This window comes from Lonchura striata, chromosome 2 (assembly GCF_050655825.1).
Source record: "Lonchura striata isolate lonStrDom1 chromosome 2, ASM5065582v1, whole genome shotgun sequence".
Classification (NCBI taxonomy): domain Eukaryota; kingdom Metazoa; phylum Chordata; class Aves; order Passeriformes; family Estrildidae; genus Lonchura; species Lonchura striata.
The window spans coordinates 99,104,794-99,132,664 of NC_140704.1; the positions used below are offsets into that span (position 1 = coordinate 99,104,794).

The 27,871-nt window shown below is 35.6% G+C and overlaps 1 protein-coding gene across 5 annotated transcripts in view; it reads right to left on the reverse strand.

Annotated features, from left to right (window-relative positions):
- Positions 1-27,871, reverse strand: part of ZNF407 (zinc finger protein 407) — a 333,913-nt gene that overhangs the window by 78,002 nt on the left and 228,040 nt on the right. For all 5 annotated transcript variants that reach the window (XM_021530861.3, XM_085571854.1, XM_085571856.1 and 2 more), the window contains one exon: positions 20,346-20,524. In XM_021530861.3, coding sequence (XP_021386536.2) covers positions 20,346-20,524 — 179 coding nt within the window. The remainder of the gene's footprint in view (positions 1-20,345; positions 20,525-27,871) is intronic.

A 27,871-nucleotide genomic window follows, 5' to 3' on the forward strand; every position in this document is an offset into this window, starting at 1 on the left:
TCGCACTATCTACATCTGAGCAATTTTGGACACTGAGGAAAAGCCTATCCAGGCTCTCTTGTTCATGCAGTCTGCTGTTCTATGGTACAATGGCTGAAACAGCACAAATCATGCAAAGCTTCACTCTGTGCCTGCTTAAGGTGAAGAATGTGGTTGCACACTGGTTGACAGAGCACAAGGAAATAGAGGTACTGTGAACCACATAATTTCATCTTTACATCAGCTGTAAATTCAGGGTTTTTACCAGGAACCATATCAGACAGCTTATGTATCTCATTCAAATGAAGGCTGCAGTATTTACCAACCATCCTTATTGCAAAACACACTGTTTGAGATTGATGTCCCTGACCAGCAAATCTAGGGATGAGATGACACAGGCAGAATTTTAGATTTGACACTGCTGCTGACCAGGTCTGATAAAGGAGTTACGGAAGAGACTTTCTTAGAGAATATTGCTATCAGCAGCCAAGTTGTGCCAGCAGTAAGGGGAACACTGTCTTTCTTCTCTTTGAAGTACAAGAGCACATTCCTGCGCTTGTTCCCCCATTCTACTCCTAACACACACAGCAACTACTTTTTTGAGATGAAGCCCTAACCAGAATTTCCATTTCCTTTGGCCACATTATTAAAGGCAGTGCATATCACTATTAATACACTATTAATCGCAGCAGAATGGGTTCAATTTTGATTTAGAAAAGATGCCCTGTATTAGGGGAAGTCTCTAATACTAGTCCCTTGGGAAGCTGGGACTTGGTTGCAGGCTCTTCTGTTGGCTCCCTACCTAAGTCTGAAAGAGGCCTCATCCATACATGTGTGTCTGAACTGAGAATCCAATAAAATTTCAGCAGGAGGCTGGACATTTACAAGGTAGTTAAGTATGTAACATGCTTACAGAATTGGACTTTAATTCCTCTTTAATTATCCCATTTCCTCTCTCTCTTGCTACAGATCTGAAATTATCTGGATTGCTTCTAAATTGTATAATATTGCTTCTATACTCCTGAAATACCCTAAAATTTTTTAAAAGGGGAGACTAGGAAATTAAAGAGACTCCTGACAATTTAATAAGTTCCACTGTCAAAGTCTCCTACTTTTCTACATTGAAATTCCAACCATTTGTCTGGAGAGCCTTACTATGAGAATATCTTCCTTCCCAATATTTATCAAGCTCATCACTGACCGGGGTTTTGTTAACAAATGTGGGCATGTACAGACACACAAAACACAAACAAACTCATTTTGCAAAGGCAAGAAGTTAATTTTCATTGTACGCTTAAGATAGGGAGTTACTGTCTCAGTTTGATATGAAAGATACAGAGCATTTTCCTCAAAATTACAGCTATTCCTTTTTTTCCCCACAGCACAATGAAGTTTCAATGAGTCAGTTTATCTGTGTAGATTGGTTTATGAATTGCATTAATTAATAACTGCATTCTTTGGAAAATGTAACCAGCTCTTTAGCATCTGTCCCAATCTTTTCTCTGTCTCAAATGACACTAAAAAAGGAATAAAGCACACTTTTATCAGCTACTTCACTATAGGAAGGTAAATGATAATTTGAAGCCTCTGAACACTGATTGCAATTGCTCCCCAGCAGCAAAAAAATAAAAAGTGGTTGGGTCAAAATCCCCAAATTGCCAGTGATGTTTAAATATTTCATCTTTAAATATCAGCTGGACTAGTCAATAATTTAAAAGTTACCCATAACACTACTGCCTTGACTACACTGCACTGTAGAGAAAAGTAAAGATAACGACACAAGGGGAAACAGAACAGATCACCTGACTCATCCACACCCCATCTTAAACATGGTGAGGCTTAATTAACAATGTTAGATATAAATTGAAGGAAATATTCCTAAATATCACATAGCAAATTGAAGTAATGTGCAAAAATTGCTGCTGAAAAAACACAAAGCTTGAGTAAGCTGTCCCCAGAAAATCTTTCTTTGGGCTTAGATATCCATAGGAAACTTTGGAATTTCAAGCAATTAAATCTTTCCAGGTAAAACACATAGGAAAAAAAGTTGTATTTGAGTATATTATGTATTAGTTACATAAATTACAGCTTTAAACAGTTGTGATTTTGTATTTACTCCAAAATCAACAAATAATTTTAAAGTTGCAATTATGAGAAATTTAAACTACTATGTAAGTAATATACAGTTTATTTAACAAAAATAACTGCCTATATATATAACTAAGTACATCCACATTGGACTGGGACCTTTCCCCTTCTGCCTGCCATATTTTGACCCAAGAACAAGGAAAGAGGGATAAGGCAGACTGTTGATACAATACTCCTGATAGTTATTGCTGCTCTTTCCTTCCTTAAGCAAAAGAAAGAGATGGGATGGGCATTGCAATTCTTACAAGAGCTTCTTGAGAAAAAGATACTGCAAGAGAAATGATGCTTACATTCCTGGCTCTACCAAAACCAAAATCTAACTTTTAAGATGAATTACAGGTTAAATAATGAGCATTTTAAAATGTGTTCTTAGCACTGTGGATAAATCTTATCCAGAAGAGGATACATTTCAAAATTCAAATAAAAGATGATATCTGAGATATAAAAATGAACAATAAAATCACACATTTTTACCCTACAAAAACAATAAAAACTAACTGCTCTGTAACATTTCAGTCAATAAAGCAATGCAATTGAATTTATAGCTTTGGTAAGGAAGCTTAAGAAAATCTAAATAAATTATTTCATGAAGTATTATAGCAAGAAACACTTGAAAAAAAACCTGTAGATAAATATAAATGCAATTGATTAACTAAAGAAAATAATGACAAAGTATTGCTAAGAATTAAATGCCAGGGCATACCTCTACAGATTTGTGAGGGCAGTCACATTATTTGCCAAACAGCCCCATGCCCAGAATGGGCAGATGGGGACAACACAGACAGGGCTCTCTGTTTCTCTGCCTGCAAGACACAGAGTGTTCAGGCTTTTAAGTGGTGAGCAGGATTGTGTGGTGTTGGAAAGACTTTTGTCCATCTCCCTCTCCACAGCAGCTCAAATAACTCTTACCACAGCAGCATTCCAGAGATGCACCAGTGCATCTCCATGCCCGCAGCAGAGCTCCACTGCCAATTCTCAAGGAAATGCTTTGCTGCTTTATGGGTTTTGTAAATATTGATACGGTGATTTTAGTAGCACTGTTTTTCAATAACACCCTGACTTAGATCTGAAATACAGTGCAGTAATTTCTGGATCAAGTTGACATTTTTTTGTGAAATATAAGCAAATACTACCTTTTGTTGTGGTAGTGGTAGCATACACAGAGTCCACATTTAGAGCAGCATTACCACAGATGAATCCTAATCTGAATCCTAATCCTAACCTGACAGACCATTCTTATCCTGTATTTGAAGATCAGTTACAAAACCACTTGAGTACAAGTAAAATTTGAATTATAAGGAATTTCAGGGCTCCTTATTTTCCTTACTATTTCAGATAGACACAAGGAGGGCACATAAACCCATGTAATCATTCAGTGAGTTGTGGACTCAAAATACCTCTTTTCTTCTTTATCCTTTAGTTCTATATTGAATTTGTGTGGGCAAATCTTATAATAAATTTATTTTATTTACTCAGTGAATGATGTTTTAAGGCAATATGGTCTTATGGTTAAGAAATGCAAAATAAATATATGGCTTCAATTCTGTATTGCTGGGTACTAAAAATTAATTACATTATTAATTAAGTAATAATTCCACAAAATAATTTGTTTAAATCAGCTAACAATATATCAATCATTATGTATGGCAATAACCAATTGGGGGGTGAAGGTGTTTGAAAGTATAACCTTTTATAGCAGTGATATTTAATTTAAAAAGGTAAAAAAAAAAAAGGAATCAAGTGTTTGAAAAACCTTCTGTCACTAAGCTGCCAGCCAGAGCTGTAGCCACTTACAGACACCATGCAGCCACAAGGTTGTTGGCACTCGGCTTTACCAAAAATTAAAAACATGAGACCAAAGGGGTAGAAGGGATGTAAAAATGCAGCCAGTGTGTGCCACTGCTGAGTGCATGCCATTTCATAGCCATAATTTAAAGAGGTCAGAAGGGGGAAAAAATGAAGCCCAATAAAAATGGAAAATGTTAGATTAATGATGCAGTCATTAAAATAAAAAAGGTGGAGTTATAAGAGGAATGGATCTTTTTTGAATTATTGAAATTAAACAAGTTATTCTAACAATCATTCTAAAAATCACATTTTACTACATTCGAGGAGGGAAGAAAAAAAATAGAAATCTTCATGGGAATATTTCAAATTGTCAGTGGTTTTAAAAAAGTGATTTAAGATTTTCTTTTGTATCTTCTCTTTCAATTTTAGAATTTTAGTTGCCATATATTATAATGGTATTTTAGCTATAAGGGTAGTTTTCCACTCGCTGTTTTCTTGCCTTTCAAGGAGACAAACAGTTTTTCTTTCCTCTAAATGAGCACAATAAAATGGGTAAGCTGTCTGGGGAAAAAGAACCCAGACAAACTGGTGGTATAAAGCTCAACAGAAAAATGTGGTACAGAGAAGAGGCGATCTAAAGCATGTTTACTGTATGCCATGTAATTTATTCTACTAGTCATTTAGAATAAGAGTTTCTCACTGGTGAATTATCATAAAGTTTTGTTCAAAAACAAACCCATTGTTACTGCTGTCCCTGACACTGTACCTCAAAGAAAGTGGGGGAGAAAATCTGCATGCAAAACTGTACCATGCAAATAATAATTACGTAATAAATAGTTAAACAAGGATTCTAAAAATCTGGGGCCATATCCTGCTAAAATTTCCTACAAACCTATTTCTATAAGGTCTATGCATGTCTGTATGCATTTTAGTAGACTAATTTTTAGCACTTCAGTAAGTATTCTTCTATCTTCTTGCAAACCTTCCTGATGTATCAATAGAACTATCAGTTATGAAAAGATTGATATCAAGAGTCATCTAAATGAAAAATAGAATAAAAATGCAAACTATGGACGCATTTAGAAGAACCAAAGCTTCACAAGATTTTCGTCTCCCTAGTTGATGTAGGCAAACCAACAGATTGTCTTTCTGTCAGGCAAACCCTGATAGAGATAAATGTAAAGGCTGGAGTGCATGCCTAATTTTTACACACAAGCTGCAACCAGACCATGGATTTATGCTTCAAGGCAACCAGATTTCTCCTTGTGTACTGTTACAAACTGCTGTTGCACTCAGTCCATCTTGTTTAAATGCCTTTAAAACCACACACAGGCTCTGCCCCCTCCTCCACTCCTACTAATTATATACTTTTTGTTTGAAGAAGCAAGCCCTTTATTGCTCATAATTTTAGCTATCACTTGCTTGGGCACCTTCTACAGATCAATAGCACATAGTTAAGTGGATGAAAAGGCTAAATGTGATTGTCATTTGCAATTCAAGGTTCTGTGTTCTCCCCCCCTCCACACAGACCCCCAACACCTTAAACTTTTAAGCACTGCGCTTGGATTTCATTTTAGAATACTGAATTCCTGTTGCAGGTTTATAGTAGCTGTACATTCAAAACCTTTTGTCTTAAATTAAATATCTGCCATTTTTTTAAGGCCAGAATAGTGGCATAGGTTATAATAAAAACTAGCATCCAACCTGCGATTTTACAGATTCCATTGCTGGTGGCCATACATCTTTGATGGCAAAACTACATTGGTTGTAGCGCCATAAAATCAATAAATATTAACCTTTTCTGACACTTTCTGCACAGATGCTTTATCAGTTGCTGTCAGGTGATAGAACAGTCAGTGATGTACTGTATTTTTCGGCTCAGAACCAAAACCAAACTAAGAAATCAATGCAGATTAGCAAGCCTTTAAATACAAAAATTGGCAATGAAATTTTGGTTCTATACAATAAAAATTAAACCATATCACAGTACTGCAGAACCATAAATCTATAACAAATATTTCTAAAAAAAGTGTGAAATATATAAATACAGTATTTCTTATGGAAAATTAATCAGAACAGTGAAATTAAATCAGTTTTCTATTTCATGACTGACATCTATTACAGCTTATAAAATTAAAAATGTACCAAATAATAAAAATCCTTTATCTCAGTATTGTTTAGAAGCTCAGAGTTCTTGCCTTTCTGAAAGACACTCATAACAGCTCTAATACACTTTAAACTCAATTTCTAAACAATGCAAGCAAAAAAATAAAAGTTTACTGGAAAGTGAAGAGACACCATTTAAGTTATCTCCCACCTCCTATAACTGTAACAATAACCTTGTTTAGATGCTTCTAAGTATCTTAGAAGCCTAAGGCCTTTAATTATTGGAAAACATCTTGATGTGTATCCATACTGTAGCAGGGTGTAGACTGAAAACTTGGATTGGTTCTATTTCTCCCTGTTCTAAACACTGCAATTTCTTCTATATAACACTGTACTTCTTTACCACAGCATTAGAAATTATGTTTACTTATGTGTAATTCATGTTAATTTTTTAAATTAAAATATGAGCTAGTCAGATAGCATGGCCTATCCAAAACACTTAAGACTTCTTAAAAGCTACTACAAATCTTGAAAGCTTATGACATGTTTTATTATTTCTTCAAACATGGAATCTGGTAGTAATTTCTTGGACAACAATGGCTATATGAGTATATTTATAGTCAGAAAATCCTGAAAGATAAGGACTATAATTTGGCTTTATTCATCCTATATAGCCAAAGCCTATTGGAATTTATCTTATATTTAGTTTTTAAATCTATTATCAAGTATTTTTCTAACAATGCAGGTGGACCATTGGTGTACGGGCAACAATTACCTTCTTTTCAAAGTAAGAGACAGTACCTGAAACACTAAAATAAATTAGTAAAACCTATTGAAAATACAGAATTAATGTTCTACCAAATTGTAGTCATATATACGCTCAGTGAAGGCAGTAACAACAACAGTATTTGGAGAAACATGGAACTGCTTTGGGAAATGTAATATATTGCTCTGGTATGTAAATGAAAAATAAATTCAAAAGCACTAAAATCTTTATCAATGTAAACTTTATATTTTAAACTGAAGTACAACTTTAAATTTGCTGTTTCTTTCTATAACATCTGCAATTCTAGATTAGCGAAGAAAGAGACCTACTTCTGCCAATCAGCATCAGGGGCAATCAAATTGCAAATTCTACAATGATTAAAAAAAAAAAAACTTTAAAAATAACTTTAATCAGCTCAGTTTATCTGTTAATGCTAATATTGAAAGGATCTGCATTTATGTTGAAAATCATCCATAAGAAAAGAAAGAAAAAGAAAAGCTGTGAATTTAAGAAAAGATGAAGTCTAGAAATTGATAAAATTAAAAAATAATTTGAAAAAAATATTATGCCAAAATTCTCTCATGTCACAATACAGACATCTCATTATAGCTTACTTCTGCATAGCAGAATCACCACAGAGAGATGGCACTGACATGGCAAAGTGGATGATCTTCAGGTTGGGAGCCACTTGCGCACCTGCACAGCCACCTTTTGAAACCCACTTCATTCTGGAGTCTGAGTTGCTTTACATAAAAGCACCTCCCCAAAGTCAATCATTTTTCTCCCATTTTTGGTGACAAGGTGGCAGCAAAATCTAAGTACTTTCAGAATCAGGAGGTCTAGTGTCTCCATCAAAGGGTCATTTGCTCTCTCTGCTTTTCCAAGATCTTCAGAAGCCTTATGCTGGTTATACCATGTTATAATCATTCATCCTCTATCCCTGAGTATGTGGCCAATATCCCAAATCTGACAATACTTTCCTGCAATTGTTGCATACTAGTCATCAGATATGACAATAGCTTTATTTATCAAAAATGCTCTAATTTTTTGTTAATTTTAGAATCATTGCTTTTTATAATTTTAAAACTGGTATCTCAAGACATTACAAGAAATATATACAATCAGTTGGTCACTTGCACAGCTCAAAGGTTTGCAGGAAACAGCACATGCAACAAAATCACTCCAGAACTACGATAGAGAACAGAGGTTTCTGTTCCCCTGTCTTAGCCCTCTTGATCTGTACTACAAATAGGGCTGTGCTGAATTACATATAACTGAGATTTCATTACTTTCATATGCTGATAAACTTCTGACTTCACACTTCAGGATTTTTGTTTGAGTGGATAGAAGCAAACACAAGCAGCTCAGCAAATTTTACCGACAATTTTGATAATAGCTGAATTTGCTCAGAAGAAGGTGGACTACAAAAGAAAGGGTAAACAACAATTAAGAGAACACTGAATACTATTGTAACAGTAAGGATTTGTAGATAAATCCTTACCAGAAGAGGCTAACTTGAGTTGACTAGAAACAGCTTTATCCCACGGGCACTTTGTGGTGGTGACATGCACTTATACATGAGGACTGCAAATGTTTCACCATGGCTTTTTCTATTTAATTTTACGTTACTCAAACAATCCAAAACCTACTAAAACTATTTTACAGAGTGCACAATTGGTTGTTTAATAACTCCTAACTTCAGATTCTTCCAATAGAATTCTGAATTTTGGATACATATGCCAAATCCAAAATCAGTGTTACATTAAAAATGTTTGCCTAAAACCTTTCAATGTATCTTGAGATAACTTGATAATCAGTTTTGACTTTCTTTGATATTAATAGCTCCTTTCATTTTATGTTTCTTCTAGATACTATGACTTCAAAGTAGGTAAATTCTTTTAAATCTCCTAAAACCTGCTTTCTGAGAACTGTTACCTGCTATTAGTTCCCAGACTAAACAAGAAGTATCATATTGGCAAGGCATAAAAGATGTAGGAACATAGTTTAGCATGTAGAATGGTAGTTATCTTAATTATTCTTTTTAAGTACATTATACACTGTAATCCCAAACATGTACAGAGCAATCCCATCTTTTAACTACAGGACAACTACTAATAAAAACCTCTTCCACCAACCATAATCTAAGTTTCTGAAATGTTATTTAAGCATGCATTGTGATAATCAGTAACTATCTCCTTTAAATATCAGAGAAATCCTCTTAACAATACTGCAGAAACCTGTACAGCAACTCTGCTTTTGGATATCAGGGACCTCCTCTACTTTCCAAAGCCAAGGAACTGGAATTTCACCCACTTAACCAGCAGTAACTTTCACCCAGACATGTGGAATCTGAACCAGTGATCTGAATTGTCTGAAGCCCAGAGCTTTTATTAATGCTCAGGTTCCTATGCAATTTATATGAAAATTGCACTCACTTTAAGGTCTCTTTTTACTATCAGAGAAAATTATATGAAAATCATATTGTAATGACTCAGAGAATGAAAACATCTGTATTAAATCTGCAGTGGTTACTTAAGTACAAACCATTTCTTTGATGTTAGATATTGATGAGCACATACTCATTCCAATAAATGCAAGACATGCATAAAATATCTTAAATTCAGAAGATGTACTGAGAAAAAGGGGTTCCCCACTAACTGGCCAGCTGGGAGTTAAGAGATATTTTATCTGTCTCCATGGCTTTTTGACATGATACAAGAATTATAGATAGCCAACATGCAGTGTATTTATATGAGATATAGTTTCATATTATGCTCGTATATGTTCACCATGAAAGTGAAGCAATCTTTCTTCTGTGAGACTTCTACCTATCTTCATTTCCTTTAGTGCAAACAGTTATAGACAAGCTCCTCTCTGAACTGATAATTTTTTAGAGGTCATTCAGCCCATAATTTCAGGTCCTAGTCACTATCCTGATGGTCCTTCTTAGGAAATTGGACCCAGTGGGAACGTTTTTTCCTTCTGCTTAGTCTATGGGTCAGCATTTTCCTTCCCTTGTACTTCTTAATTCCCTTAAGTGGCAATTATTTAAGGTAGAGTTAGAGAAGGTGCAATCTACATTCATCCAATAAAACCTAAATATTAAAAAGGACAGAAAAATCCAGCATGGTTACTAAGGATATATGGGAGAGCATTTAGCATTTGAAAGGTACCAAAGATCTAGTAAATGAAAAGATGGAAAAAATTATGAAGAACTATTGGAAGTAAAATATAAATTAGAAGTACAAAAGAACATGAGTATCAGACAGACAAGGCATCCTACTTAGAAAGGTCAAGATTCAGGATGCCATGTCAGGAAATTAAATGGAAAGTCAGTGCAGCACAGATTGGATTAATGAAAGCAAACAAAAAGAAAGTCCAGAAGAAATTTTAAAAATCAGCATGGAATTGCAATGATTTGTGATTCATTGGAGCAATTATTGCTGAGGGCTCTTCTCTTCACTCATGATCCAAAGTAGTAAAGCACCAAGCACAGAACTAACACTGTGCTTCAATCCCTCATACGTATGTTTTGGCTTTGGCTCAGTCTTTAATTAATTAACTTCACAGTTGCTGGTATGTGTTGGATTTGAGCTGGAAATCATGTCATAGGGATGATTTTGTTAGTCCTGAGCAGCGTTTGCACAAAGTCAAGGCCTTTTCTGCTCCCCACCCAACCCACCAGCAAGAAGACTGGGAGTACACAAGGAGCTGGGAGGGGACACAGCCAGGACAGCTGACCCAACTGAACAAAGGGACATTCCATAATACATGGCATCATTCTCAGCATGTAAAATGGAGGGGAAAAGAAGCAAGGTGGGGGGGATGTTTGGAGTATTGGCATCTGTCTTCCCAAGCCCCCATTACATGCCATGGAGCCCAGCTTTTCTGCAGATAACACCTGCCAGGCCACGTGCCATGAAGAATTAATTCCTTGTGTTGCTTTACGTAATTAACTGCCTTTATCTCAGCCTAGGAGCTTTCTCAATTTTGAGATTGAGATTCAATCTTCTGATTCCCATCATCCCTCCACTGGTGAGAATGAGTGATTGGGGTGTGGCACTTAGTTGATAGCTGTAAACCATGACAGTGTTGGCACTTTCCTCATTCTGAAATTATTTGCCATTATTTGTGCAGTAATGAAGCTATGTCTAACAAGCAAGTAATTTTGTGTAACTTATAAAAAATCTAGAACTCAGACAGACTTGCAAGCAGATTTACAAATACAAATCATTTAAGCTATTTATCAAAAATAATTTCAGTGCAGGTTGTTGGGATGCTAGTAACATCTCACAGGAAGAAAAAGCATGAAGTGTCCCCTAAATAATGCACAGCCACAGAGAAAGCCACCAAGAGGTGGTGGCATTGTGTAGGCAAGTACACCCTGCTATGGTTATTTGAAATAGTGCCCATAGGTCTTTGAAGCACTGTTAGTTCAACTCTGCAAGTGATGAAATAATTAGTTCATAATGGAGATAGCACAGTTGAGAAATTTATTATTTAGGTTTATTTATAGATATTTATTATTTATATTTTCACTGGAATTAAATTTAAAAAATATTTCTATCACAGGCTAGGAATATATAATTGTTTTCAATTGAGTTTAAATCTATAAGTTATTAAATAAGTTTTATCTACTATATGTATTAAAAATGTATCACACATTTAAAATCAAAATTTTAATTTCATTCTTCAAGTAGCATCTTCTATTTATTTTATATTTACTTTAATGAAAACAAAAAAATAAGACCTTTATATTTCTTAGAATTCCAGTATAACTTCCCTGGATGACAGGCTAAGAGAGCTAGACTTAAAGCATAATTGGAAAGCAATTTAAATGTTCAGAGTATAGGACAATCTCCACATAAAAATATCTTGAATTATTCCTAGGCACTATACATTTTTATTTTTTATTCCTCCTGTAAGATTATTATCTTTCTTTTTGTTTGTTTGAGAAGTTTTCTTGATGACCCTGATATTCCATTTTTTTGGTGCTTTTGTATGAATTTTAATTTGGTGATATTCCAATATGTGTATTTCCTTTTATTATTTACATTTACCACAGACTATTATGCATATATATCTTCTAGAACAATTAAATATTTTTGCCTTTCTAGATGGCTGTCATGTCTTAAGGACTTTCTTCTTCTTCTGCACTTAAATATTTCAGCCTTGCTTTAAAAGTTTTATGTTAGGATAGCCTATTTTTAGCTCCAAATAGGCAATAATGTGGCTCGTTCTTCATGAAGGATATTTTATCTATTAATATAATGAAATAGTATCTTGGAGAAAGATTGCCTTCTTTTCATCGGTGAACCTGACATCCTTGCAGAGGCACCAGTCTTTATGGACACCAGCAAGGATCCAGCATGGGCAGTGCCCGGAATTTGCAAAGCAGATGCCTGTCCAAGGGTGTTTTGGAGGCAGATACAAGGTGGCCATTAAGGGTTCAACAAAAATGCAGACCTGAAGAGGGTTTCTCTATCATCCACAATGGCACAGCCCCCATGCAGGCCAGCCAAATAGTTCCCCACTTTGGAAACTAGAATGCCACAGAGCGGAATGACAGGAAGGGAGGCTCACACCAACAACCAGATAAAATATTTAGATATGGGCAAAGAGATTCATATGGTCAGGAGCAACAGCTTGCACCACAAAAATTTGTTGCCCTGTCACAAACTGGGATCGTTTTCAGAAAAGGAACGATGACTGCTACGAGGGCTGTGGACAGAGTGCACTGAAAAGAAAGCAGGATTGTGACTGCATGGTTCTGGTGCTATACACTATATGGAAAACCCTGAGCAATTGCCCTGAAGCTTATGGCACACAAAAGCACACCTGTTATACCTCCACTGAGCAAAGGTATTAAGAGGTGTTCCAGACTTTGGTCTAGACAGTACTTTCCTCTTCCTTTAAAAATATATTCTGAACAGTTTTTCTTTAGTGAGTCTGATTGGTTTTCATTCTTATCTGAAAATACCTTTCACTTAAAGGATGTAACTAATATTAATAGTGGTGGGTTTTGAATCTTAGATGATGTAATATTTGCATCAAAATATTTCAACACCTCCTTTCATGTCACTCAGCAGGAATATATGCTGATTGTACAGCAAAGGCAACTAAGGAACTATGAAAGGAGTACCTATGCTCTTCAACAGGAGCAGAAAAAGCTATATCCTAGGGGAAAAAAAAAGACAAAGTACTTTCATGAACTCAATTTTTTTTTTCCTACTTCACTTGCTACCTGGAAAGAACCAACTTTGATGTCATGACCACCCAGATAAATATACTGGATATGGAAGCTCTGCTAGGTATACAATGCCTTTTAATAAAAGACAGTTCTAAAAAAAATTACTTGTTTTTTTTAAAACATAGATTAATCTTTCCTGAAGCACAATAAAACATAATCTACATATGTTAAAAAGAACCTGGCTTTCTCCTTTACAAACAGAAAATCATTTATACTAGGTTTTTATTTCAAGCACACACTAAAATTATTATTCTTCACAAAAGAGGAAAGGGAGTGTCTGCCAATCAACATGACATGCTATTGAAAGACTGGTACTAATAGCTATGACAAGAGCAAACCTGTTTGAAGCAGAGCTGCTGCTGCTGCTTTTCTCTTTTTTTTTAAGTATACAGCCACCAAAAATAATGCTTTATCTGACTAGAAACTCAAGCAATATTCTGCTGCTGTAAGAGCTTGCACCTGATTTGCCTATATCTAGCAATGACAATTTTAATATAATTTCATATTAAAGCATTTAAAGTGTTTTATTTAAACAGTGAGAAAGACTAAGAACATTAACTATTCAAAAAAAAGTTAAATACTCTTGCAAACAAAACTGTGTATCTATTCTTTGAAGGTTTTACATCAGGTATGAATTACAAGTTTGCATAAGTACTTGACTGACTTGTATTTCCATTGCTTAATCAATAAAAAGCATTTACTGATTTTATATTTTTGCAGTTTGATAAATTCAGAGAGAATAAGAACAAACAAGTTTTTATTATTTCATTTTTCCTGTTTTTTTAACTCTATATTTTCTACTAAAGAATCAAATGATGCAAAAGAAAAGAGTAGCAAAAAATATTTAGAAGTAGCAAAGCACTAGGATACTAATATAATTGCTATATTATCAGGTTCTGTGTGTCCAATTCACATTCTGAATAAGTCTGCAGTTTCCACTTGGTAATACAGTTATACCTTGATAAAATCACATAATAGATCACACCATAACTTTTAGTAATCAATTTTTTCTCTTAATAATTTGATAAATGTAGCTGTCAAGTGGGATAAAGATCACAATTTTATTTGGGATTAACTATTTGAACTTTAAGAATTTCATTCATGAATATTGCAACTCTTACAACTGATAGGATCACAATTTTGTCCCTTGTTGATGATGCAATCATGCTGCAGGTTGCTAGTACAGCCCTGTTCCTCAAAAGCTAAAGAAACTGAAAGGGAAACGTGTGGAAAGCAAAGCCTTTGGAAAAGTGCACTTAAAGTTTGCAAAAATACTTTTCAAATATATATTAAAGAGCAGACAATAATACAATAAGGGCACTGCCAGGGAAAAGAGCAGAATTTTATATGGATCCTTTAAACATATTAAACAAATAAATAAATGTATCTTACAAGATATTTTATCAGGGATTTATTGACATACCAAAACCAAATGGTTTAAGTGAGTGCATTTCCACTTCAGGGTCAAAGGGAGTAAGAATTTAGCACTGATGATGTGAGTGTTGCCTCTCTGAGAAAGAACACTTTGGGGGACTTACCTGTTTCCTCAGCTATTCCACTGCTATCACAACACACAAACACTTTAGATTCACAAACATAGCCCTTAACTGGAGGCTGTGGATTAACACTGTTTAAAGATTTAAGAACAGAAAGGACTATTAGACAATAGTCTGACTTCTGGTATATCAAAGCCCCTTTACATTTTGCAGTGAACCCAGCAACCTTGGGCCTTCCTGAAACCTCTGTTCCAGAAAGACATCCAGTCTTCTCAAGGCTCAAAGGAACAGAACAAGAATAATTTCTTTTGCTAGTTGCTGCCAGAGCTCAATTGACCTCATATTTAAGTGTTTGCACCTTGTTTCTCATTTCAATTTGTCTGACTACGCTTTCAGTAACTGATTTTTCTTAGGCTTTTCTCAGCAAGACTAAGAGTAGCTCATGTCTGATATTTTCTCCCTGTGAAGCAACTCATACACTATAATCAAGTACCTATCTATCATTTGGTCATGAATTATGTAACTTTTCATGAACACTAAGCGTTCAATCACCATGTAGGCAGCCAACTGCCAAAACACAGTCGTCACGATCTTTGTTCTGTGAATGCCCAACCCCAGAGGCACCTATAATTTTCACAGAGGCACAGGCACACAAAGCTGTACTTCCAAGCATTCCCCAAAACATGTCTGTGCAGAGTGGGGAAGCAGCTCACACTTTTAGCTCTGTCAGCATCCATAGGAGTAAGTGATCCTCCACTCCTACTCATGGGGTTATGGGTGGTAGATTCTCTCACTATACACCAGAAAACTTGAGTGCTTTGCAAGCATAGTATCATTGTCACAGGCAAAAAAAACCTTACCAAAGAGTACAGTGAATTGAGCTGGCTTCACTGATTTCTTTTTTTCAAAAATTACTTCCAAGAAGTATTTGGCATGACTGCTAATTCTAAATTAAACATCACCAAATTTTCCGTTCAATGCTTTAAGCAGCTCCCTAATCACATAGTTGACTGTCATGAAGCCATTTTCCAGCAAGAGCTTTGTGAGTTATACTATGGAAGCATCACACCTATTTTGCACATGAGAAAACTTGTACAAAAAGCAGGACCATTATATTTTTCGCTCAGTGAAAAACTGGGTTACTCTGATTTCTAGGGTTGCATTCATTCTTGGAAATCATCTCCACTTTTTACAGTGCATCATGGAACTAATGATATGAAAAAAACCACTTCAGTATCACTGCATAACTTTCAACATTATCACAAAACCAATAATGAGCAAACTGCTTCCCTTCTCTCTGAAGAGCTTTTTGCTTATGACCAGTTCAGTATCCACAGAAGGCTACTATGGCACACTGTGAGATGCCACAAACTCTGCAGCTATTGGAATCATGGAGATGTTCAGGCATAGATATTACACTGTTTGGACATAAATAATGCATCACAATAGTATCACAATGTTTGTAAGACAAGAGCTCCTAAATGATGAACATTTCGTTCTACCTGAAATTACCACAACCAAGTGATGCTGCTCCAAAGCAGACAAAGCACCAAGAAAGAAAACTGGAATACTGATCCCGTGCAAGATCTAGCACAGGTACAGGCCCTTCTCCTGACAAAGTATTCAGATTCAGTTCAACTCAGTATTGCAATGTAGCATCAGTTACAATAAAACACAGTCAAGAATTTTGGAAATGCAATGCACACAAGAATCAAAATATTTCTTGAGTTTGCTTTGAGACTCACAATTCAGACAAGCCCACAGTAAGAAACTCTTTTTTAAAAAAATCAAATAATCTAATTTTAGAAAAATCACTAAAATTACAGTCACCAACATGATATGACAATTTGCTCATCTATTGCTTTAATTATCTATTTGTAATGACATACATTCAGATTTGCACATGGACAACAAGAACGTAAAAAGCTTCCACTAGAACCAAATTTCTATCACTTAAACATTACCTGCAGGATTCCTGAGCTTGCTAGTAAGCCCAAATCCATTCTTAGAACAGTTATAAGATCTATCAGCATCTTAAATGTGGTTTTAAAAAGAAAATAAATCAATATTGTGGATAATAGATAACATTCTCTGGATTCCTGGCCTTTTTTCCAACAAAATTTCAATTTTGACACAGACCTTGAGAAAATGGGTCAGAGAATATCAAGAAATAGGCGCCAAGTTCCTACAGACCAACACACAGACATTTTAAAAAATAGCTTTGATGATTAATATAAAAATTAAGGTTAAATGCATAAACTAGTATTTGAAGTGTGGCCTAGCAAGTTCAATTCACAATTTTATGTGCAGTGCATATATCTTTGTTGGCTTGTGTGCATTAAAGGCCTGTTGCTCAATGTAATACATTTTGAAAGCTAAAAACAAAACTATAATCCAGACTGCTACTGTTTTAAAATATCTAAGATTTAGGAATATAGTTGCATTATTAAATAACTCCCTCTATGAGAGGGGGAACCTATAGCAAAAAGAAGAAAGAAAATCTGAAGACATGGTTTGCTGGCATTTCTATACATCAATTTAGAACAGAAGTGCCATCACCTTGCAATTACAGTATCATCCTCACAAATGTAAAAGCCAACTCCTTTTGCCTTCCATCTTCCACAGCCTCTCTCTTAGAAATGCAGCTTCCTCAAGCTCCTTACTACCAGTGACCCTCTAAAGCAGTACAGTAGCTGCCAAAGAAAGCTAATTAGAAACTAATGTTAGGGAATTATATTATTATAGCAGGGCATCTCATCCCCACCAGAGCTTATCTGTTGTTTGTTAACCAGCCAGATAACTCAAACAGGACAAGCTGTCTTACAATGAGTTATTTTGGCACCATGGGGTTAACATCTCCCAACTGCCTATAAACGTCTTACTAATGGCAGTGAGAACTGGAAAGATAAGCTGGAGTTTTGACAGACAGATACCCACTTTAAAACTGTAAGAGCCACACCAAACTTCCACAAAGCAGAAATTTTCTATACTTTTCCCTAGAAATGTGTGAAGTTTCTCCCATGAGTAGAGATGCCTGTTTTGTGGTCACTTCCCAGGGATTAAGTGAAGGAATGTGCACATTACCATGATTTCAGTGATAAGTTAGATTTGACTCCTAATCAATACTATTTCTTTTCTTAGCTCTAATATAGGTACCTTGATAATTGTGCATTTTTATGTTATGCTGTAATCTACTAGTAATTCTTTTTAGTTTTATACTGTGTAGTAAGTGATTCTGATTAAGATCTTTCATCTGCTATCTCTTGTCTGTTTAATAAATAATTAATTTTATAAACAGATCTGACTTGCAGTCATTGAACTTGCAGGCCAGGGGGATTCCTTGAACTTAAACCGTTGCCAAGATCTGAGGCTAAGGTTTGTCTGAAGCTTCCACTCTTCCCTTTATAACAATTATAAAGAACATTAAATTTAAATTAGAAATTCAACTGTAAATCTTAATTTCACAGACAAGAAACAGACTTGATTTTTACTCCCAGCCACATCCTAAAGGTACCCCACAACTCCTGTCTTGATGAGTTGTGGTGAAGAAATTTCTGCCTGTCCTGCAAAGTGGCTGGAGTTGGTGTCTGTCTCTTTGCCAGTGAAGATACTTATTCTATCATCTGCTCAAAGAAGCAAAAGGCCAGCTTTCCTGTTACAAAGCAATATTAGAACATAAAAGACAGACAAATATGTTTAAGTTAAAAAAAAAAAATCAATCTTGTATGACACTTTCATACTCCTATCATCCTAAGGGGTTCTGTGTCATGTTGTAGATTCTCCGTGGGTGCAGCCAATGACCAATAAGTCATCAGTAACTGTGAACCAGACACAGAACAAATCTTATTTTTATAAGGGATGTTAGCCAGGGCACAGGAGTTGTCCTTCATTCCTCTAAAAATCTTCTCTAAAACCTTTAACTCTCAGATGTCCAGTAGTCAGAAATTGATTGAAAAGAAGAAAATAAACTTCCCTTAATTTAACTGTGGTATGAATACACAATTATCACCCAGGTTTCTCTTTAATAGTGTTTCTTTTTGAAAGGAAAATACAGTATCATCCTTTCTGCAATGGAATTATGTAAACAATGTTTCAAGACTTTTGTTGCTAGTCCTAGGCGAGCCTCATGATAATTAGGTGACAATCTGTTTTTGCTAGTCCTAATATATCTTGCACCCTGTTTAGTGCAGGAGGATTTCTACAGTGTAAGAGTGAATGTACAGAAAATAAATATCATTAGAATACAACACATTGATGACTGTTTTCCTGTGTTACCAAGACAAGCAAGCTGAACAGTTTTAACCACAGCATGCTGCAATGAACAATTGATTTATTCAGATATAGTCTTGAACTAATAATAGGAAAATGTACATAAAATATTTGTAATTTTGGAATGTTACTGATTCTATCACTGTTACAGCTCTCTGTTATATCTATCTGCCTATTGAGAGCACTTGATTTTTTCATATTAAGTGGGATTATTGTAGCAAAAATCCAATAGTGTCTGGATTTAAGCTCTGAGTTGAATATTCATTTGCTTTAGTGAGAACTATGGTAAAATGTGATCAGTTTTCTGACCTATTTTGAAATTGGTATTCTGCCAACTGGCATTTTGTTTGCACATCCAGATATTATCCACCATATGCTGACATGACATGATGATTGGTTCCAAAATGAAGTGGAATACTTGGCAAATAGAAATATATGGTACAAATAATACACTGCCTCTAGTCAGGAAAGCAAGCAGTCATTTTGAGAAGACTGAGAGGTTTTAAAATAACTACAGTGTACATACAGCACAAAGCTGCATGAAAACCCTCCAGGTTTTGCTTTTTACAGATACAAGGGTATCAAAAATATGATATTAATTCCTTACACAAGATTCAAATCTGACACAGGAGTACTAATAGTAGTAATTCAATGGAAGATTAATTTGCATCTCAGGGAGACTTTGGCCCACATAGCTTCTTCCTCCTCTGGATTCCCTAACTCTTTCTTATCACCATCTGTTCTTTTTTCCCACTGCTCTGACTTGTCTTTCCACTCAGTGATGTCTAAGTTATCTGCCTCTCTTGCATTAAGATCACATTTCATTCAAGCTCCACACTAATTTTGTATTATTTTTCCTAACTTGATACCATTAAACTCTTTATTTTTCTCCTAATTTGATGCTTCCATTAGTCTTCTGCCTTCCACTCTGAACTGCAAAATCTATTAAAAAAAACCCCAAAAGCAAATAAAAACCAAAAAAGCTTGTTCCTAAACAGAAAACACCCCATCTTTTTTCTTTTAATTCCTGTTTCCAAAGCAATGTTTTTCTTTTGCATTCCTCCAGTGAATTCCATGTGTGTGCTCTCTAACAGAGAGCCTGAAAAGATACATCTAAGTTGTTGGTTGAGCTCTGCTGTTCTATCTTTTAATGAGGAACAGTCTACATTTTTGTAATGAAATCTAAGCATATTTAAAGCAGTGCATTAATTTGCCACTGTATTTTCTATGGAATTTTGTTTTTCTGTTCTTGAAAGACTAGCATAGGCAGAGGGACTTAATAAAAATGTTAAAAAATATTTCTCCCTAAAAATTCAGATTTTAAAATAAGGCATGCATTTCTGATGTTTATTGAACTGCAAGATTTGTTTGTATAACAAGAATAGATTTCACTGCTTAATGCATTATCTTTAACCCTGTAAAACTTGAAGAGGATTAAGCCCATTTTAAAACCATGTTCTTCTTCACAATAAATAATAACTTCTTGTTTTGTTATTACAATTATTTAATCACGTGCATTTAGAAAAGGGAGGAAGGACCTTACCAGCATGCAAATATGCCAGATCAGGATTTTCTATGTCTGGGTGAAGTTCTTTCAAGTGGTTCCGAAATTCCACAGGGATATTTGTTCCATAGTCACACCTAGGACAGTTATACATTTTTACTCCTTCATGCTTTCCCGTATGCAAGATGTGTTTACGGATATTTTCTGCACAGTTAGACCTAAACAGCAATGAAAAAAAAGAAGAAAGATATATATTTATTTTCTACCAGCAGTTGAAATACACAGAAAATCAGTTAACAGAACATCAGTAGTCATTACTCATTTTTCATTATCTGTATATTTTTGGAATCCTCTTAGCTTTTGCATAAATGTTGTCCTTTGCATGAAGACTCCCAAAACTGTTTCAGGCTAACTGAACATTACATCTGAACTAGAATGATTGGTTTGTTACATTTACAGAATTTCTATTTTGCTTATGGCAGTCAGTGGTGGACAGAAATTAAGCAAAAGTCTTTACTTAGCAAAACTGAAATACACAAATGCCTTTAATATTCCCAATGGAGCTCACATGAACCTTTCCTACAAAGTTCCTAAATTCAGCAGGAGTTACTGTGAATGATTTTTGCAGGTGTGTTCCACCAACTTTCATCTCGTTGTGTGAACAGTTCCTAGGAAAGAGAATTGAGTTGCTCAAGTTTACATACTTATGAAAATACACACAGATTCTGGTTTACATCTTAAATGCAGCTTTTGTGAAAGTAGTGGAGTGTTCAAGCATAAAAGTCAGATTACATATACAATTAGTTTAACACATTTCAAAGCAATATTTATAATCATATTTCTGAAAAAAATAAAGTATTTCATATTTCCCTTATTCACAGAGAGATCCATATGGCAGTAATTTTTAACTTCTAGTCTTTAAAATTTTCCAGTCTCATTACAAAATTATTTTGCATTAGAATTTCCTACTTATTTAAACTTAGTGATTAATCCTACATAAAATACACTGCTGCTCCATTTATTTCAATCAGAAATAAATCAGTCAGTATCTTTATTTTTGACTCAAAAGAATAGAACTGTCCATGCATACCATTGCTATGGTGTTTTGTTTGTTGTTTAGACTTTCTTACTAGCATATACTATTATTATTGCCAAACTAAAAACAGTAATTCAGCCTAACTGAAAAAAAGTACAAACACTCCTGTAAACTACATAAATGCTAATACTACACAAATACTCAATAAGACAACTGTAGCATTTTGGGCAACTGGTTATATACCCATCACTGATAGAAATTCCACAGTAACAGGTACCTAAAATAGGACCTTCAAAATAAACTGGAAGTAGCAGCTTGAAGTTCTGCTGGAATGCTTGTCTCTCCCTCGGAAATGGTCATAGCAAAGTTGGTATCTGCCTTACGGTGCTGCCAAAGCTCACCCTCTGTCATGTCCATCTGCTATATACTGGTATAATGATCAGATGCCTGAGAATGTCAGAGAAGACACTTATCACTGAAAAATACAGAAAATATTGGTCCTCAGCATCTTTCAGGATTCAGCCCTAAAAAAGTTACAGTGCTCATAAATGTTGTTAAAATGAAATATGTATTTTACAAAAAAAAGAAAAAAAGGTAGTGTATACTGCAATGAAACCAGGAGACAACCTGGTAACCTTCTATCATGGGTTATACTTTAAAGGGCAGTAGATTAAAGCAGAGCATATGAATCTGAAATAAAATATCTATGTTATTTTAGCTCAGCTCTCATACTATGCTAAGAAAATGTACAAAACCTTTTACTTTGAAATATTTCTGTGAAATATATAAAGGATCTGTGGAGACCTATGTAAGAGTTGTGAAGAAATCCCAGCCTGTTCAAGCCATAAAAGGCCAGTCTATCTCCTTTGATTTGGAAATTGCTCCAGCCACTTTAAACAGAGCAATCCTGAAGCCTCATTTATCCAGTCATCAGAAAAAATCTGTCGCTAAACACACCAACATACAGATATAAAAAATTTAAAACCATATTTTTCCATGTGACAAGGCCGGGAAGGCTAATCAGAAATGAGAAATGTGAGATCACAAGGCATTACAAATGGCCCCTCATATTAGGCTACAAAGCAGCAATTGCCATCATAAGGTAAACCATGATGGTAACAGCTGGCAAATCCAAGCACCTTTGAAACCAAGTGGTACCTTTAAATATGATAGGACAAAAATGCACTGCATATAAAATGGTTTTTAATTATGCAGTGTGCTTTGAATGTGTGTTTTATTAGGAATCTTCCATGTACTGTATAACCATGTTATCATATATTTGACACAAAATACCCCCACCAACACAGAGTGTGTGTAGTTACATCTCTTCATATCATATGAGCAAACAGAGAAGTCTGTGATTTTAAACAGCATTGTATTTTTATTAAAACTATCTCATGACAAGAATATAACTAAAACATTGTAATGTTGCAATAGTGATGATAGTCAAGCTTTTGACAGGCCTTGTATTATAAGATTCTAATTGTATTATAAGATTGTATTATAAGATTATAATGTTTATAAACCTTGAAATACAGATTTCCTTTGTTCTGAAATTTGGAAAACAGAGCCCAGCACAACGAAAATTGTTTGAGGAAAGTCTTTCTGGTTTTTGAATTCCAGTCTCAATTACAACCACAAACAAATAAATGCAGGTTTTAGGAGACTAGCCTGTTTTTCAGTAAAGCTACAAGTTAAATTACTATTACCATTGTTTCATGTAAGCATGTTTTCATCCTTATGATTCATTTTTAAAATCAAATCTATATATTTCTGTCAATTTGTCCATGCTCTTAAGTAACAGGAAGAGAACTCTTGAGAAGGACTAAATCAGTCTAAAGCTACAGTCAATGAGTTTACATTTAATTCTGATGTAGAGAAACACAAGAAAAATTTTCTTTTTATTTCATGTCTTGCAGTAAGTCTTCTTATTAGATGTGAAGAAAAGTTTGAGATTTGATGCATGGATTTTTCAGTGTCTTGTCAGTGCTATACAGAGCAAAAGAGGAGATGGAACATGTTGCTAAGGTATGTTGCAGATGAATGGAAAATCCCATGCAACAAACCTGTATGACCTCCTCCATGAAAGACTGATATATTTTCACTACTTTCCATATCCAGGAGAGCTCCCACATTTCTGTAAAGGACAATGCTGTGAAATAAGGGAGACAGATGCTAAGATTCTCCTGACAAATGTAGCTTAAGATGAACAGAAAACCTCTTCTGGAAAAGACAAAAAAGGGTATTTGTCTCCAATGTTCATCACACAACGATGCATTCTCATTGCTGTTCTAGCTGCACATTCCATGTTGCCATTCCATGTCTATTCCTACCAACCAGATACCTTTTTCTGCTCTCAAGATGTTAAAGGTTGCTGCATATTCAAGGATCACAAACTGGAAATTGTAAATTGTAAACTTGTCAATTGTAAAATGGTACTTTAGTCACAGAATCACAGTATGCCTAAAGTTCAAAAGGATAGAACTTTGATGATTGGATCATCTCAAGATTGTCTGGTCCATCCCTGCTGCTCAGGAAGAACAATTCATGGCAAGTTTCCCAGGATCATTTTTAGGCAGCTTCTAAAGATCTCCAAAGAGACCTCCCACCCTCCCTGGGCTGCCTGTGCCAGTGTTCAGTCACTCTAACAATGCAATTGTGTTTCCTGATGCTCAGAGGAAATCTCCTATCTTCCTATTTGAACCAATTGCCTCTTGTTCTTTCTCTGGACAGCACTGAGACAGAACTTCTCAGCTCTTCTTTAGAGCTTCCCTTCAGATATGTGTGCATACTGATGATATTTCCCCACGTCTTTTCTCCATGCTGACCCATACCAGTCCTGTGTCTCTCCTTATTTGGGATGCTCCAATTACAACTACAAACAATCTATTCAAGTTTTCAGTGGTCATTGAGCATGCACAGGCATCATCCGGTGGTAAGGAAGCCTGATGCCCCATTCCACAGCCATCTGCACCCTTGCCTCTTAGCATTGATCCAATTTGTTGGGTGAGTGAAACAAAGTGGAAGGTTAGGAGTTGTACAAAATGGCCAGACATTTTCTCACTATGACAATCTGTTGCTTCTGTTTACTTTTCCCTCCTTCTCCTATCCTTATATATATATATATATGCTTCATTCTTTTACAAAAAAACAAACAAACAAACAACAACCCACTATGGCATTGTGTTAAGGGTAAGAAACAGAGTGCTTGGTTGCTACAGAAGACTGGGAAAATCATGCCTCTGGTGGATGGGACAGAAGTCTCATAACTGCCTTTCTCCTTAACCCAAAAAGTACAGTTGTTCCTTTAAGCCCCCTAAAAAGTAGTATAAGTGCCCCTATGAAGACATTTTCTCAATTTTATTGGCAAGCTGTAATGTGCAAAAGACTGAATTCCTCAGCAAAACTAGGCCTACCCCACTGTAAACTTTGCAGGTAGCAGAGATGGGAGTTCAAAGGCAGCAGCAGGGAAACATGGGTGGAACAATGAGTCTTGGAGCAAATCTGTGCTGGGGGAAAAATAGTCAGCCTGAAGGTCTCCTCAGTAAATGCTGTCTTCATTTACTATTTCCCCATCATCTCTTCCCTCTTTTCAGTCTTGCAGAGCTCAGCCAGCCAGTCTCACCAGTAGAAGCAGCAGTACAAGCTGTGTACAAGGGATGTGAGCATCCCTTCTGTGTGCAGAGGGACTCATCCCCAGCCTCGTGGCTGGATTCAGCAGGCTGTGCTCTGCACGCCCCTCAGCCAGCAGCCCTGGTTCCAGCAGCCTCTGTAAACAGCCAAGTTCAGCTCTAAACTGCAGACCTGTGGCTGCTCAGTACCAAGCTATTTGCTGCCCTTGTCTCTTACGTGGTGTTTTGGATAAAAATCATGAAATAAGAGGAATTCACACAATTCCTAAATTTGCCCATAGAGAATAGGAATGTTTCCATATTTTTAAGGGTTTTCTACACGACAATATATTAGCATTGTATTAAACAGGTAAATGAAATATTGCAGGAAGTAATAAAATTTTTTTTCCTATTTACTAATAAGAAACTGAAATTAGAACACTCTTCCATTATGCAGCGCCTGACATTTTCAGAAAGATACTTACTGCAAGACATGGAAATAGAAGGTTTCAGAGGTGCAAATGAGGCAAAATGTTAATTATCTAGTCCACTTAAGTTTTAAAAATTTTAGCACCTTGTAGGACTCTTATTTGCACAAAATAAACCTTTTACAAAAGGTCTTCTCCAGCACATTAGGTCTAAAAATCTTTTCTGCAGAGAAATACATGCAACATAAAGGACTTATGGCAGCTCCATTGACATCACTATTTACAACATAAAAACAAACACAATGATACAACCAATTGATTGAAAAGATTTCTATTTTTCCCTGTTTGTCAGTATGAATCAAGTTCACTCTCATATAGACAGCATTCTGAAGGTCTTCTGCACCCTTTATACCCCGCTATGCAACCTGCATGTACAGAGAAATTGCAGCATTTTGATTGAAAAATAGCAGTCTCCAGATACTTTCTTCCAGAAATAAAAACAATTATGATGAAAGAAAACTTCTCAATGAAGCAATATGCACTATTGTAGATTCTTAACCTCAGTTATTCATCAAACGTTTGGAGGTATTTCTTTCACAGAAAATGCTATCTAACTTGGAAAACTCTTTAAATCAAAATTGCAATAATGCAATTACACTAGAAAAGGAGAGCCATAGATTTTTAGAAACGCAAGGTCATATTTAGCTTGACCTCATTGATAGCACAGTTCATAAGCATTTGCCCAGTGATTATTTTCTCAAACTATAACTGTTTTGATACTAAAACATGGTTTCTGATCAAGAGCAATAGGGAGTCCTTTGAAATTATAGGCAATTACTCTTCAGTTGATCACTCTCCCTTTTACAAACTGTCTTATTTCTTCTCCCCCTGCATCCAGCTATATCCAACACACCTTGCTTGGCTGTAGAATCTCCTGATACCTGGACCTCCAATGGAAGAACTTCAGAGTTCCTTTCAACTCACTCTGAGGAATCATCGGGTTCTCCCTACATTCTTTCCAGTTGCTTTAAGCTTTGAATACATTCACATTTCACACCAGTGCTGCATACATAGATGCTGTGACTTACCCCATGCTCAGCATTCTCCAGCTGCAGGCAGTTCTGGGAACTCCTGGATACTTCTTGCAGCACCAAGAACTCCTGCACACTCAGTTAAATGCAGTGACCTTTCAGGTTGTTTTCAGCATTACTGCTTTCCAAAGTACAACCCTTCTGGCCTGCCTTTGTTTCTTGCTGCCATTAAAGTGTATGAAAACTACCATTCAGTACGGTGGTGGTAAACAACCTAATGGGTAATATTTTCTTCACAGGAAAGAAACAAATACCTCAATCTGTGGTAATTACATTATACAAACAGGCTTATTCAATCAAAACCTCTACAATGAGAGTCACTCTGCCCAACTTCTACTTAGCAAAAAGCCAAATAAGCAAACTAACCAACCAAAAATCCTTTCCTGTATATTCGAGATTTAGTTACATTTCTGTTTTTGAAATACAATAAACTGATTGCCAATGAGTTCAAACTAGCTACATAATAATACACAATCTGCACATGCCACTGGAAATTCAGACTGCAAGTTTAAAAGCTAAAGCTTACCTCTTCAGTGCTGCAAGTCAATACAGCATTGCACAAGAAACAATAAAAAACCAGTAAAATATCATAGTCAAAGTGTGGTAATGTGTTGAAACTAACATTATAAAACTGCAATAATTATTAGATATTAACACACACACATAACATATATTTATGTGTATATGTACAAGAAATGTTATACATTTTCTCATCCTTCTCACTCCTAACATTCACCTGGCTTTCTTTTTCCTTGCTCTTTGCCTTTAAAAACAAAAGTTCTACCTTTTATTTAGGTTTTAAATGAGTGGGGAAACATCACATGGATACAAATGCCAATTATCTGCAGGCAACTTCAATTCTCAAGTGACTTACGACACTATTGATGGAATTAGCAGCACACGACTCCTTCTGTGGGAACTCAGTAGGGCAACCCCAAAGTACCAGTGCCAGCTCAGCTCTGTGTCACTGCTGCCAAACACCTCCCTGTGCTGTTCCCAAAGACCTCTGCTGGAGAGAGGCAATGAGCTGCTGGGGACAAGCAACACCTTTGCCACCATAGGTGCTTCTGCAGAGAGTATTTGCTCACAGCTTTTCAACTCTACCCAGAAAAGGTGAGTGAAACACACACCCACAGTGCTGTAAAAACACATGCCCAACAACCTGGTGACCACATGTATTGCCATGTTTTCGTGTACCACCATGTACTGCACGTACTGCCACTCAGAAAATACGAAGTAGTCCATAAAAGAGAGTACACTACATTTACATGCTTTAATGAGATTTTATAATACTGTCCGTTTCACAAAGAAAATAATAAAAATGTGTTTGGGATTTATTCTGATAGTATTATACCAACACCCAGGGATAATAATCGTAATGTTTTCTGCTTTTCTACAT